This window comes from Ictidomys tridecemlineatus, chromosome 5, assembly GCF_052094955.1.
Source record: "Ictidomys tridecemlineatus isolate mIctTri1 chromosome 5, mIctTri1.hap1, whole genome shotgun sequence".
In the NCBI taxonomy this organism is placed as follows: Eukaryota; Metazoa; Chordata; class Mammalia; order Rodentia; family Sciuridae; genus Ictidomys; species Ictidomys tridecemlineatus.
The window spans coordinates 147,917,065-147,933,702 of record NC_135481.1 but is presented as its reverse complement, the minus strand read 5'-3'; the positions used below and the strand labels follow the sequence as shown (position 1 = coordinate 147,933,702).

General features: G+C 33.7%; 1 protein-coding gene across 8 annotated transcripts in view; it reads right to left on the bottom strand.

Moving 5' to 3' along the window:
- Positions 1 to 16,638, bottom strand: part of Mef2a (myocyte enhancer factor 2A) — a 147,506-nt gene that overhangs the window by 10,930 nt on the left and 119,938 nt on the right. For 5 of the 8 annotated variants that reach the window (XM_040275969.2, XM_005320089.5, XM_021722865.3 and 2 more), the window contains 2 exons: positions 13,951 to 14,138; positions 2,223 to 2,246 (listed from right to left, as the gene is read on the bottom strand). In XM_040275969.2, coding sequence (XP_040131903.1) covers positions 2,223 to 2,246; positions 13,951 to 14,138 — 212 coding nt within the window. The remainder of the gene's footprint in view (positions 1 to 2,222; positions 2,247 to 13,950; positions 14,139 to 16,638) is intronic. The other 3 variants (XM_078051255.1, XM_040275971.2, XM_040275970.2) reach the window with 1 other exon arrangement.

The following is a 16,638-nucleotide window of genomic DNA, read 5'->3' as shown; positions in this document are numbered from 1 at the left end:
TGAGTGTTGGTCCTACATTTACCACATCGTAAGACTGGATTAATCATTTAAATACTTTGAACCTCTAACTTTGTCACACAGGAGTAAAGCAATCTTTGTCCGACTCTGCCTTGCAAATGCTATTGTGACAATCAAATGAAGCAATGTTAGAAGTGCTTTGGGAACTGAAGTACTACAGACATGTTAGACAGTATCTTTAAATTATCCCAGAAATCCCCTATAATCAATCTTCTACACGGTGTTGATTTTTCAAAAAGGACGAATATATTTATTTCTCCCGTCCAGCTATTCTACTAGAGCTGTTATGAGGTAAAGCTGTTCTAGAATTGCAAGGCTTCTAAAGGACCTCTGTAGCCTGGTTCTCACCAGCTAAAGTCCTTAGTACAGGTCCCAGAGTCAAAGTCACCCATGATAATATTATAGAGCTCAAACCAATTTGAACAACTTTCTAATTCTAACAGATTGCATTTCTGACTGTTTTGACTTTGACATATAAAACTCTAAATTTTGAATTAAGTTTTAAGAGTCTGAATTTGCTTAAGTTTTAAAGAACATAAATGGCTATTGACATTTTTTGGTCATGTCTTTTTGTCTTACATTTCATGATTTCTATATTTTAAAGCCTTTGGAAGTTCATCTCTGAAATTCTGTAATTATATGTGCACTTATTTAAGGAAGGTGGAAAGTTAATGTATGACAATTGGGAATATATTTTAGTCTTGGCATCAAATTAGTATTTTAAGTTTTTGAGACAGGGACATACTTTGGACTTAATTTTTCTCTAATATTTGGTCTGTAAGCCAAATGAGATGAAAGAATACAGCATGAGGGGTATGGTATGGACTACCTAATCACTCTATGGTTTCATCTCTATGGCAATCTCCTGGCATGATTTCAAAGGCAGGGGATAACAATAACCTTGCCATATATTGTTTCTATCCATCAAAGCTCTTTATCTCAATGGGATTTGATTCTGAGTAAATGACCTTCACAACCACTAGAGGGCAACATAGTGCTAGATAATTCATGGAAGCATTTAGGACACTGTCATAAGTGTAAACAGGTCTAATTTAAGATGAATCATTTATGTTTGAATTATAACTTTTACTTGCTAATAAGTTTTAAATCAATAAGTATTTCACCCAAAGATATTCATAATATAACCTAACATCACATTCACAACAAACTTGGGTTTCACTTAACCGACACAAAAACAAATCCAAAACTGAGTGATCACAATGCTAAATAAAGAACGATCTCATTTTAAGGACTAAGCATAGACAACCTTATTTAAAAAGAAAACAAACTGCAAAACACAAGAGCATGCATAAACATGTAATAACAAATGCAAACAAAACCAAATGATGCCTTTACCCCATGCTCTCATGCACTCTTAACCCCTATCCATGCTAAGAATTGAACACTTTCAAGTTTTTATTTCCCTTTAATCAGAGACAACTAATCAGCAGCTGACTTTGAATGCATATGATTACTTGTGTGTAGTTTGGGATTTAGATCCCAAAGAAGAAACAAATCAACTGCAAGTTATTTTTATTTAAGTTTATTATCTAGAGGAAAAGCCAAGATAAAACGTTTGTTTTTTTTTGGGGGGGTGGGGTGGGGAGGTAAGATAATAGCCGCTTTTAAGAATAGAGTATCTTCTGATAGAAAAGTAAATTTGTGTATGTTCAATTACAGATATTCCTTTTAGTAAACAGGGAACCCCCTTGTGGTTCAGATCCTCTCACGCAGGATGAAATAATTCCAACTCTGAAAAAGGTGACCTCACCAAAAATGATGTAATCTTTTTGAAAGAAAGAGAAATAACACAAGACTGTGTGTTACAATCTGAGGAACTTTGAGGGTGAGGTCATTTTCTAAAAATATTTTTAATAATTTGGAGAGCTATATAAGGCATTTTGTATCTTTCCTTTTAAAATGTTTAACACTGTCCTGTACTCATGGACAGCTGTTTTTTAAAAGCTCTATTCAATGTTCCCTCGAACCAATAAAATGAGTCAACATATACAATTTTAAATAGAAAAAACCAGAGTCTACAGTACTAGCAGATTGCTTTTGTGGGTCAAAGTGTTTGAATAGTATTTTAATAAAAAGAAAAATATCTGTGTAACAAAGGAACATTGGTTAGATAAAAAACATTTAAGAGAATTAGTACTTTCTACATTTTTTTCAACTCCCTTCAAGCAGAAACCCGCACTCACCAACTCCAATTCCTCTTCCTCCGACTGTACTCAGCACATAAGAGGGATAAGAGAGTTAACTAAGACCAGTGGCACTCAAAACAAAGAATTACTTTAGAAAAACAGACACTAGAAGTTGTCTGTAATTCTCCAGAGATGATTACATACACAACAAATAGAAATACAATTACTTGCTGTCTCTATACTTGAGTTCATTTTTCAAGACTAGAAAATTCTTTTAAATTCTCTAGGGCCCGGATTTAAAGCACCCCCACCCCACTGCCATCTCAGTCTGCTCTTATGTTGGCCTCTCTTACAAATGACCACACTCCTGTGACATTTAAAAAGGTTGCTAATTGTGACAGCAGTCTACATTTGGAACTCTAAAGAATATACTTACATCTGAATCCTCCTATTACTACCCCACCTGGTCACACATGTCTATCTCCTGCTAGATTCTGTGCACCCTGGTAGGCAGAAATTATGGTGTGCTTTACTTTCCATAGTAGCTAACATGATGTTATGAAACAACAGGATCTCAAATATTTGTTAATAAATTTAACAGATTTTTATGCTTATTATTTGCAAATAATAGTGTACATGTGAACAAAATAATTGTAGTAGAGAAAAACTCTGTGTGTGTGTGTGTGTGTGTGTGTGTGTGTGTGTGTATGAAAATCAGGCTGGAGAAGAAATGAACTGATATAAGCTATGAATAGGAAAGAAACAAATGAAACATATTTGTTCCTTCTAAACATTTATAAAATATTAATATGCTTGAAGCAGTTTACTCATTATTTTCTTCTCATTTTACTTGAATTGTCAACCAATTCTCTCTCAATCTGTAAAAATGTGTCCTTGAGCATTACTAATACATGAAACCCTAATCTTGAAGCAGGTTTCTCTGCAAATGAATGGGATGAAATAGGAAAGAGGCTGATTATTTACTCTGCAAAACAATCATGTGGCCTGTAATTACTACTTCAAATGTGAGTAAAATACTTTTCAGCTACTTTGTCATACATAATCATTATTACATCTCCAACTACAAGATACAGATCAAAACACTATCAAACACTATGGCTGTGTGTGTGTGTGTGTGTGTGTGTGTGTGTGTGTGTGTAAAATATGTAGTTTTCACTTTAACCTTCAGGGATAAAGGGGTAAATAGTTTTGTGGTAAGTTTTGTTGTTCTCTGTAGAAATGCTTCCTAATTTCTTTTTCACTGAAACAGCTGCTGTGGCGCATGCCTATAATCCCAGAGCTCAGAAGGCTGAGGCAAGAGGATCACAAGTTCAAAGCCAGCCTCAGCAACTTAGTGAGGCACTAAGCAGCTTAGAGAGATGCAGTCTCAAAATAAAAAATAAACAAGCTGCCGATATGGCTCAGTGATTAAGTGCCTCTGAGTTTAATGCCTAATAGGGAAAAATAACAAACAAAACCCAGAAATAATTTTATTAAGCAGTTTCTCAAAGTCTAAATGTAGTTTCATCTTTAAACTTTTCAGTTTACTAATAATTCTTGTAAACACATTTCTGTGCCTTAAGTGAAACCTTTTTTAAAATTTTGTATTTCTGAAAGATAGTAAGTAGTAGGTACTGCATGACCAGTTTCTTCTGAAAGGTGAGCCAAATGGCCATCCTAAATGCCATTCCTTGCCCCCAGTGGCTCCTTTTGTGGACTTATTTATTTGTTATGTCTATATGTATGTTGAATATTTTATTCTAAAATAATTTTAGAATTAGGGAGCAAAGAGAGTTCCCTTCAGACACCTCACTCAACATCTTCCAAGGTTAATATTCCAAAGAAATAATGCAATTGTTGAAACTAATGTTAAAAAGACAGCACTATTTAAAGCTTTGAATTTTACTTGGATTTCACCATTTTTTTATTTTTTTAAACCTATGACCTTTTTCTGACCCAGGATCAGACCTTGGATCCCACATGCTTTTAGTTATCATGTATTCTTAGTCTCGATCTGTTCTGTAATAGTTCCTTAGTATTTCCTTGTTTTGTTTTTTTTTCATGACCTTGAACTTCTGGAGAATACTATTCAGTTATCTTGTAGAATGTCTCTGAACAAGGTTTGTCTTATACTTATTCATTGTTAGAAGAAACAGACTAATAGAAGAATACCACGGAGATATATGACCTTCTTATTCTTAGCACACCATACTGGAAAGCATGTGTCTTTTTGTCTCATTACCAGGGAAGTTAGCATTGATCCTCTATTTAACATGATAGCTTCTTTCAGGATTCTCCAGTATTAAATCACTATTTTTCCTTTGTAAGAAACAAATAATTATTGGGGAAGAGACATTTTGAAGCCATGTAAATACTGTGTTTCATCTTAACTTTTGCCCACTAATTGCAGCTCTTATTGACTGACCTTGCCTGAAACAATTATCATTGCACTGTGATGTTGTAAAAGTGATTTATTATTTGTCTTATTCTTTCTACTTATACTAATTTCTCTCTAAGGAAGAGTTGTCACTTCACTATTTATTTATTCAATCATTCACTTATATCAATAATGAACTCAATATTTGTCATCCCTTGGAATATAAATACATAGATGACTGGTAATTTTGTAATTTGTTATTTTGTTACTCAAGTGTTCTAGTTTTGAGGCTTTGGGAGTTCTTTTGGAAAGGTGTCTCCTGTGACACCGCCCCTCTTTTTTTTGTGGTGCTGGGGGTTGAACCCAGGGCCTTGTGTATAAGAGGCAAGCATTCTATCTCTAGCCCTCCTGTGACCTTTTGACATGCACTTATTCTTTAGTGCCTTTTGCTCATCTTGTAGTTCACATACCAGGTCTACCAATCAACCACTTCTTTTTTTTTTTTTATTGGTTGTTCAACATTACAAAGCTCTTGACATATCATATTTCATACATTAGATTCAAGTGGGTTATGAACTCCCAATTTTACCCCAAATGCAGATTGCAGAATCACGTCGGTTACACATCCACAATTTTACATAATGCCCAATTAGTAATTGTTGTATTCTGCTACCTTTCCTATCCCCTACTATCCCCCCTCCCCTCCCCTCACATCTTCTCTCTCTACCCCATCTACTGTAATTCATTACTCTCCTTGTTTATTTTCCCATTCCCCTCACAACCTCTTATATGTAATTTTGTATAGCAATGAGGGTCTCCCTTCATTTCCATGCAATTTCCCTTTACTCTTCCTTTCCCTCCCATCTCATGACTCTGTTTAATGTTAGTCTTTTCTTCCTGCTCTTCCTCCTTGCTCTGTTCATAGTTGCTCTCATTATATCAAAGAAGACATTTGGTATTTGTTTTTTAGGGATTGACTAGCTTCACTAAGCATAATCTGCTCTAGTGCCATCCATTTCCCTGCAAATTCTATGATTTTGTCATTTTTTATTGCTGCATAGTACTCCATTGTGTATAGATGCCACATTTTTTTTATCCATTCATCTATTGAAGGGCATCTGGGTTGGTTCCACAGTCTAGCTATTGTGAATTGTGCTGCTATGAACATCGATATGGCAGCATCCCTGTAGCATGCTCTTTTAAGGTCTTCAGGGAATAGTCCGAGAAGGGCAATAGCAGGGTCAAATGGTGGTTCCATTCCCAGCTTTCCCAGGAATCTCCAAACTGCTTTCCAAATTGGCCGCACCAATTTGCAGTCCCACCAGCAATGTACAAGAGTACCCTTTTCTCCACATCCTCGCCAGCACTTGTTGTTGTTTGACTTCATAGTGGCTGCCAATCTTACTGGAGTGAGATGGTATCTCAACCACTTCTTTAAGGAATTAAACTAAATTCCCTGAATTAAAGAAATGGTGTTTAGAAAGTAAAATCTGAGTGCTAGTTATACTTATTTACTGGGTACCATATTTCAAGGACTTATCGGTAGACAGAACTAGAACATATATGATACATATTAATGTGTATGTATGTAACATCTGTATTTCTATATCTATCTATATGTTTAAAAAGGTAAGCTCATACTGAAACTTTCAACTACACCCCAGAAAGAGGGTTTATTTCTCGCTTCCTCAACTCTTACCCCTCTTGCTTATATGTAACTTTTTGTCCAGTCAGAGAAACCTGATTCCACATATCTGCTATATTCACTATCTGTGTGTGTCTCAGATTTACTTTCTACTATGATTTACTACACTGTTTTTGTTTCTATCCTTACAGTATCCAATCAAAACACTTCTAAAGTTACTTAAACCAGCTTTCTTCCTCAGTTCCTTTGTTATCACACAGTCATTAATTTGTAATATACTTATTTTCATGTGTCACAGTTTGCATTCCATTAGTCCTGATTTATTTGATTCCATTTGATAAAAATCACTCTTGTAATGCACAAGTTTTATGTTTTAACAAATGCAGACTCATAGCTAACACCACAATCTCATATAAAGTAGTTCTATCATCTCAAATATTCCATACTATTCCTTTGTAGTCAGCCTCTCTCACACTCCCAACTACTGAGCTGTTTTGCATTTTTTGGAATGAATGTAAGTGGAATCACACCCTAGGTATCCTTTTGGATCTGGCTTCTTTCAGTTAACAAAACTCATTTAAGATTTATCTATTGTTGTGCCTTCCTTTTTATTGCTGAGTAGTAGTCCTTTGTCTGGATGAAACCAAAGTGTGTATATCCACTCATCTGTTGAAGGAAATATGGGTTATTCTCAGTTTTTCTCAATTATGAAAAAAAATACAGGTTATTACATAAGCATAGTTTTAAGTTCACTTGGATTTACCTATGGAGTGGGATTGCTGGGTTATATAGCAAATATATATTTAACTTCATAAAGAACTACCAAATTCTTTTCCAAAGTGGTTCTATCATTTTGCACTCCAAGAAGGAATTTAGGAGAGTTCTTATCACTCTGCATTTCCAGAAGCATTTTTAGTTTTATAATTTTAGCCATTTTAACAAGTGGTTTTAATTTTTGTTTCCATAATGCCTAATGGTATTAAGCACATGTTTATTTGCCATCTATATACCTTCTTTTGAAATATCTGTTAAGATTTTGTTGATGGGGGTGTAGCTTAGTGGAACTGAGTTTGCTTAGCAAGCACAAGTCTGGGTTTGATCACCAGCACTGTGGAAAGAGATCTTGTGCCCATTTAAAAAACTGGGTTGTATATTTTCCATTGCTGAGTTTTAAGAGTGCATTATACACAAGCCCTTTATTTGGACATGTGATTTATAAATATTTTCTCTTAATTTGTAGGTTGTGCTTTTATTTTTTGAACAGTGCCATTCACAGAGCAAAACTTAAATTCTCACAAATTCTGATATATCCATTTTTTACTTTATGGATCACTTTTGCTGTTTATGGGTTTGTCCCATAATTTTTAGTTTCATGCATTAAATTTGGGTCAATGATCCATTTCGAATCTTTTTTTTAATAGGCATGTGCCAAGTTTTTTTTCTTTGCATCTGGATATTGAAGTATTCCAATGCCATTAGCTGTAATGACTATTTTTTCTCCACCGAACTGTCTTACTATCTTTGCCATAAAACAGCTGAATGTATATTCATACAGGTCTCTACTGTCCACTTATCTATGTACCTAGTTTTTTGCCAACACCACACATTCTGAATTACTACAGCTTTACAGATGGTCTTAAAACCACGAAGTGTCTTATTTTCTTCTTTTTAAAAATTGTTTTGGCTGTTATAGTTCTGTTGCCTTTCCAAAAATATTTCAGAACTAGCTCACTGATTTCTAAAAAAAAAAAAAAAAAGAAAAAAAAGAAAAAAAATTTCTTGTGATCTTGATTGGGATTGTGTTTAATTAATAGACAATATGGGAAGAATTGACATCTTAACAATACTGAGTTTTCTAATCCATTAATATGATTTATTAATTTAGGTTGTGTTTTTTAGTTTTCAGACTGCATATATTTTGTTACATTTGTACTTACCCATTTCCTTCCCTTTTGGGGGAGTGGGGTGCTATTTTAAACTTTGAATTTCAATTTTTCACTGGTGGTTTAAGAATACAATAGACTTCTGTATACTGGCTTTGTACCCTATGCTGAACTTTACTGTACCCTTTGTACCCTTGCTGAACTCATTGACTGGTCTCAGATTTTTTCTGTATGATTTTCATGCTTTTCTATATCAAAAACTGTATCTTCAGATGATTCAATTTCTTCTTTCCTAGTATGTATGCACTGTATTTAATTTTCTTGCTTAACTATACTAGCTAAGACTTCAGTGGTGATAAAAAAAAAACTGCCTATATCTTTAATACTAATAAAAGACTAACCACCTTCCCCCTACTAGTGTTACTTGTTAAGATTTCAGCAGATGCTCTTTATTAGGTTAAGGTCCCTTCTAGTTTGCCGAGTTGTGTTCATTTAATATCATGAATAAATGTCATATCCTGTAACATGGTGGGTTATACTGATGAACTTTCAAATATAGAAATCACCCTTGCATTCATGAGATGAAACCCACTTAATCTTGATATATTACCCTTTTATATATTGCTGAATTTATTTACTAACTAATGTCTTTTTGACTTACGTCTAGAGTTCATGAGGGAAACTGGTCTGTAGTTACCTTTTCTTATATTACCTTAATTCTGGTTTTTTATTAAGGTAATGCTGGCTTTAAAATGAGTTGGGAAGTATGTCTGCCTCTTCTGTTTTTTCTGAAAGAGATTGTTTGGGATTGGTATTATGTCTTCCTCAAAAGTGTGGTAGAATTTGCTAGCAAAACTGAATTGGTTTGAAAATTTTCTCCTTTATAAGGCTTTAAAATTAGCACTTCAATTGCTTTACAAATATTTAGCATTCAGGTTAACTATTTCTTTACAGTTGCACTTAGTAATTCCTTGATAGTTTGTATTTTTCAAGCAATTTGCCAAACTATCAAATTAATCAGAACACAGTTGTTTGTAGTATTTTCTTATCTACTAGTATCTTTGGGGTGAGGTACCCTTTTTCATTCTCAACATTGATAACCAGGTCTTTTTTCCTTTGATCAGCATCACTTAAGACTTACCAATTGAAATTTTGAATGAAAAAAAAAACCTACCATTTTTTGGTTTGATTACTTTCCTCTACTGCTTTCTTGGCTTAAATTTTATTGATTTCCACTCTATTTTTTTTCCATTCAGCTTGCTTTGGATTAGGTTTGTTCTTCTTTCTCAATATTCTTAAAGTTAAAAGCTTAGATTGCTGACTTGGGACCTTTCTTCTTTTCTAACATATGCATTTAACACTATAAATTTTCTGCCCGTATTATTCTATTTAATCCTCAAAATTTTGATATATGTTATACTTTCATTCAGCATATACAATTGTAAAATTCCCTAGAGATTACCTGTGGCCCGCAGGTTACTTAAAAGTGTATTAACTGGTGCCAAGGATATAGCTCCAAACAGGCAGAGTACTTACGTAGCATGCAAAAGGTCAAGTGTTCAATCCCCAGCACAGCAGGGCAGGGGGAGTATGGGGGAGTATATTTTTTAAGTATGTGGATATTTTCCTATTGTCTTTTTGTTACTGGTTTCCTGTTTTATTTCATTAGAGCCAGAAAATATAATAGGTATGAATTCAATTCTTCAAAATTGCTAAGGTAGGTTTTATGACACAGGATGATCTATCTTGGTGAATGTTTTACATATACATGAGAAAAGCATGTGTCCTGCTGCTGTTGAGTGTTTTATAAACAAAACACTGTTTTAGGCCAGGCTGGCTGAGTGATGTTCAGCGATGCTGGATGAGTGATACTGAGAGAAGAATTTTGAAGACTACAACTGCCATTGTGCATTTTTCCATTTCATGTTTTGTATGATGACAATGGCACCTTAATTACATGGCATTCTTTCCTAAAACCAATAATCCCTGTCAGTTTTCACTTTACATATTTTGGAGGTCTGAGGTGTTATTTCTTGAAAAATGAACTATGTAATGTTTCCCTTTCCCTGACAATATTTGTTGTTGTAAATCTACACTGTCAGAAATCACTATGACTACTTCAGCTTTCTTTTGGTCATTATTTGCATAGTATATTTTTCTCCATCCATTTATGTCTTTAAAATGGGTTTCTTATATATTGTTTGGCCTTGCCTTTTTTAAAAAATAAATCTGACAGTCTGTCTTTGATGTATTCTGACCACACTGAATGGTTGGATTAAAATCTACCATCATGCTTTTTAAAATTTTGTGCTGTTCTTTAACTATCAGAGGATTTTTCATAATTATACTTACTCTCCTCTATTTACTTATTATTTAACTTCTTTAAATTTCTTTTTCTGTAGATACTCTAAGGTTTGCAATATACATAGTTAATCAGAGTTCATCTTCAAATAACATTTTGTATGTTATGTGTAGAATAAGGACCTACAACAGTGTATATCCAATTCCTCCCTCCCATCCTTTGTTGTTATATATTTTATTTTTACATATGCTATACACAGAAAATATACTGCCAACATATTTACTTTATAAAATCAGCTGCCTCTTAGAGCAATTAAAAAGAAGGAAACACTAATAATAATTGTCCAGTAAAATGAACCAGGGTTCCTTGGAGAAATGCCTGACTTTAAGACTAGCCCAGGAAATACATGAGATGAGCCTAGTAGATCTAGAAAGTAAAAATGTACCCTCCCTCCACCCGCCGTCAAAACCAAAACAAAACAAGCAAAAAATTCCACAAGGATAAGTGTATATCAAAGGGACAAAGGAAAGAAGTGAACAGCTCCCAAAAGTTAAAGCTAGAACAGTTTAGGGAAAAAAAAAAAAAAGTGGTATTCCATTATAACCCAAAATTTAAAACAAATGTTTATGAGTCAAGTCATATTTAGATAAATAAGTATTTAAACAAATGAGAAAGATCAGCTAAGTCTATACCTAAGAACCTAAATAATGTATGTAGATACTCCTCCTTCAAGGAGGTAGATAGTCTTAATTCCCATTCCTTAAGCTGGGCTGCATATAGTGATCTCCTTCCAAAAACTACAGTATGGAAAGGGGAAAACAAGGAAGTAAAACAGAAAACTTGTTAAACACTTACATTAGCCTGGTAACCAAGTTAACAGTAGCAATTAGTCAGTACATAGTATTCACCCTGGACACAGTATGATGACAATGGCACCTTAATTACATGGCATTCTTTCCTAAAACCAATAATCCCTGTCTAATCATGATAAAAACATCAGACAAATCTCAACTGAGACACATCCTACAAAATATGTAACCAGTGTTCCTCAAAAACATTAGATAATAATACTATATCAATATTAGTTCATTAGTTTTAATAAATGTACCATACTAATATATATTAAGAAGAAATTTGACACAGTATGAGTAAATGTTCTATACTATCTTTATAATCTTTCTATAAATCTAAAACTGAAAATAGAAGATTTATATAAGAAATAAGGGAAAAGTGATTTATCTTTGCTTATTCCATTTCCACTGTTCTTCATTTCTTTGTGTAGATTCAAGTTTTTGCTGACATAACATTCTTTCTACAGAAGGACTTTAACATTTCTTGTAGAGTAGATTTGCTGGCAATAAATTCTCATGATTTTTGTTTAAGAAAGTATTTTAATCGTATTTTTGTAAAACAATTTTGCTAGGTATAGAATTCTGGGTTAAGAGTTTTTCTTTGTTCTGTGTATAATATGTCTCTTTTCTCTGGCTGTCTTTGATTTTTCTTGCCTTTTGCTTTTAGCAATCTAAATATATATGTGTATATGTGTGGGTATTGATAGCATTCACCCTACTTTGTTATTATTCCTGCTGTTCTTTTTTTTTTGAGGGGGAATTCCAATTACAAATTCCACAGTTCTAGGATACTTTGTTCTGTGTTTGGTTTTGATTTTTTTTTTAAATTTCAGTATAGATAATTCCTATTGACTTATAGACAATGCAATTCCTTCAAATGGGCCTGTAGTAATAGGTATTAATTAATTTTCTTAGAAATTGAACAATGTTTGATCTTTACTGTTGCTATCAATACTCTCAAGTGTTTCTACCACAGGCTCAAATCCCTCTGCAGGTGGGTCCTGGCTTACCCAGTTTATTACCCTGATTGTCCCATTATGTTTTAATCTATCACCTCTCTAATGTGCTACAGGTTGTGGCCTTCTCAGTCATATAGCCACTCTCATGGCACTGCTGTGCACCTAACCTGTCTTCCTGCTCCTCCATCATAGACTGAGATAGCTTTCCTTTTCTATTTCCCCAGATACAATGGGATTTCTCCAGTGCCCTAAGAGTCACACGGTTGTTTACGTCCTCACAGAGGTTTTTGTTTCATGGAAGAAAAAGGATAAAAAGATTCAAACAAATGTTTTGGCTCCTAATATAGTAGCCACTCTCCCCCTTCTCTCCTTCAAGGGAGGCTTTCCAAGGACATTCCTGATTTTTCATATGGAGTATTCAATGGGGCTCATGATGGAAAAGACTATAAGACAAGACAGATTCACCCTACTTTGTGAACCCAAATGTTTCAAATAGCCCTGCCAGTGCACACCTGGTCTCTAGTAATTCACTAACCACCCTAGTTTAACTCCTGTCATTGTGACCTGCCCAGTGTCCCAATATCCTCTCTTCCCATAGCATCTGTCTTTCCCTAAGCTTCAGGCCAGCTGACTGCCCTGAAATCTTTGCACTATAATGGATTCAAGGAAAACTGTGAATCTGCTGTAAGTTCAAGTTTTTTGTTTGTTTTTTCATTATAAAGTTCGGAGTATTACAGCTTTCAGCTTTCTGTACACCCAAATGAAAAAGTACTTCTTTGTTTTTTGACTTGGGTAGAGTACAAGACTAAGTCTCAAAGGTCCTGGCATTTTTAGCTCAGTTTTCTCATCTTTCCTTATTCACAAAGTCTAATTGAGAATCAGATGAGAGAATGCATATATAATGTTTTGTAATCTACAAAAACAAATATAGAATTATTATCTAAGCCTGATAGCCTCACTTTCACTTAGCAAAAACATAAAAGGCATGTTTACCAGCTGCACCTGGTAAAGAACACTTGGCACATTACTTAGTATGCTAATATTCAAGCAGTTGTTACACTAAAAATTGCTTTAAACCTGGCATATGTTTTCTAATTTTTTTCTACAAGAAGCTAATGGGGATAAACATATTCTTTTGCTCCATTACAAACACAGACATGGGATTAAAAAGCAAATGAGGCTAGAACTCTAAAGTTCTAAAGACACTGTCAAGAAGTTGGGGGCAGGGGTATTGCATTCTTTACAGAGTTAAATAGAAAGGTTATTTGAGAAGGAATAAGCAAAAAATTATTTGGAGAGTAGCTCATCTAAAGTTTGTATGAATAAACTATTCTGTAATAGTTCTCTCTGGTATGTAGAATTTCTAACAAATAATTTAATGTTTCTTTCTCAGAAAAGAATATAATAAATTACCGAAAGATTCAAAGTACAGAGAAGAAATAAATCATAATTAACTTATGAATTTGGGAATGAGATCTCTAAGCAAAGATTTTAGCCTGGTAAAATTAGAACTAACATAATTACTTCTCCATATTTAGCTTTAATTTCAAATAAACACTAAGAAAATTTGTTTCTTATTTTTCCATAATGTAATTTTTGTGCATTTCAAATAGAATTGTCTCTTCAAATACTAATTTTGAATACAAATATATATCAAAAAAGTTTTGTGGGCTGTAAAGACATACAGAAAATTCTAAAGGCAGATACAGACTGACTATGTATAAAATGTGTGTTGTAAAGAATAAAGCTGAAGAGAAGTTCAACTTACCAGGGGAGGCATCATGCCCTTGCTTGAAGGTGGGATGACAACTCGAAGATCTGGTTTCCGACTATTCATTCCAAGATTGCCACCACCTGGTGGAGGGGGAGACTTTGTAGGCATGACTTTGCCTAAACTATTTGCACCAGTATTTCCAATCATATTTGGAGAAGCTCTTGAGTTTAGAAATCCATTCCCTGGAAAATTTATTAATGTGAAAAGAGTCATTAAAATACTTTGTCATAAATACAAAGCACATTTCCCCAGTCTGAGTTGCAAATGGAATTAATAAAACTCACTAGGGTAACTAACCAGGTAACTTTGAATATTTTAAAAATGAGTAAACAAGTTAGTCAACCAAAGTCTCAAACACTTATATTATAAAACTGAACACTAATGCCATCTATGAGAAGTACTTAAAATACAACACACATTCCTAATACGTCATCTCATATTGGGGACTACAATAATGGAGACAGTGTTTTAAAAAATGACTGTGCTTTCATTCTTATGACACAAAAGTACCCCTATACTAGGTTCTAGGTACTACACTAGGTTTCAGGCATTACTTAACACTCAGCTTTAATGCCTCATTTCCAACAAGAACTTCTTTTAGTAGCTCTACTTTTCCCTGTTCTGTTTCTTCAGCTTACATTAATGTCCGTACTAAATAATTATGATTTATCTAATTTTAATCATCTTATTCCTATCTTTTAACATTCCCTAATAGAAGTGTCAATCTCCCTTAGGTGAAATAAGGTACATTGTGGTACATGTTCTGTGCACACAGAACTTTTGGTCACCAATTGAGATATAAATGTATTTGGTTTCATAAACATTCTAGATATTCTAGTCCCTTCTGTGTGTAGTAGTCTATGGATTGGGTGGGGATGACTCCACAACTTAAGCCTCATCCCCTTGCCACAAATTGGCTGGATGACAAGACATCTGACTTGGGTCCAAGGCAATGAATATAAAACATTCTTGCCCACCACAGTGACTGAGTTCAGGAATATTCCAAAAAATATTTCCAAGGAAGCATATTATTCTTAAGTCATTTTGAGACTTAGAAGAAAGACAAAATGAGAAAAAAACTTGATAAAGAAAAGAGAATACCAAAGAAAGGAAGTAAAAGCTCTTTAAAATTAAACTATGTTTGCAGTTTGTACCACTTAGAAGTTAATAACAGATACCAATGCCATTTAAGCCTAAGGGTAGCTTTCTATGAGTTGCAACTGAGACTATACTATTAGAATTATCTACTATTCATCAGCTAAGAAACAAGTATATAAAAACATGTAATGAATGTTCGTTTATAAAAGAAACTATGTATCATATGATATTTAGATTTCTAAGTTTATTGCAAATAAACCAGTGAAGAATAGAAAACATTATACAATGAATTTGTAAAAATATCTTATGAAAACTGAATTACTAGACATAAAATAGTGTTAACTGTTCATACAAAATTAATTTTGTTTCAATTTTTTAAAGACCAGCAATTTTAAAAAACAAAACGTAAAAACTATAGGTTTACCACATATAGCATTTGTTTTTAGTAATAAAAGAAGTTTATTTATAAATACGGTAATATTATTCTAATTTGAAAAATTCTGAGTAAGCCTTTTCTATTTTGGCACATAGAGGTTAACTTAAAAGCACGGTACAAAATAAATTTATAATTAACAATTTTATTCCTAGTGTGTATTACAGAGCTGACCAAGAACAAAATATTCAGAATTCTTAACTAGAATTCTAAAGGGCTGAAGAAGATTTAAGCTCTCTGGATAGAGCTCAGAATTCACAGGTTATTAATATCTGCAACCATGTAAAAATGGTTCAACCTCTATTGTATGTAAAGTACTGTTGGGAGGGCAAAAGAAGCAAAACAAAAAAGCCTTCATGGTCTTCAAGTAACTTTTCCTCTAGTTAGCAAGAACACACTGCAGAGGTATGAATATATCAAATTTATATTTAAAGTATGGGCAAAAGTAATGCAACTAAGGGTAACCACATAAAACTTACAAGAAAACAGGAAGTATGCACTGGTCTCCAGTATGTAGGCATAATTAGGAAAGCCTTTGTAGGACTAACCTCTGAGTAGTTTGAAAAGACAGAAGAATGAGAGAAGAAAACAGAAGGGAAGCCTAATGAATAAATGTGAAAAAAAAATGATAGGCTCAAGGCATAAATGAATAGGTGTAAGCAATCGCAGGTAAGACAGCCTAGAAAACCCATGGCTCCAGGGACAATCAAAAGGAAAGGGTAGCTATATTTGTTCTGCTTTCTAGCCATTATAAAGAAAAAGAGAAAACTTGAAAATTCACTAAAAATAAGTACATAATAGATATGTTACACACACACCTCTTTTACTAATATATATGGAAGGACTAACCAAAACTGAATGTCTGCTATGTACTTAACACTGATCTAAAATTCTTCCTAATACTCTATCCTGAGAAGATTGAACTCTAGAGAAATGAAATGATACTTAGATAATTTTGATTCTCCCGATATTTCTTAAATAGAAAAGAAGCACGATAATTTAAAACCACTTAAGCCATGTGCAATGGTGCACACCTGAAATCCCAGCAACTCGGGAGGTTGAGGCAGAAGGATCAAAAGTTCAAAGGCAGCCTCAGGAGATTAGTGAAGTATGTAACAACTCAGTGAGACCCTGTCTCTAAATAAAATATT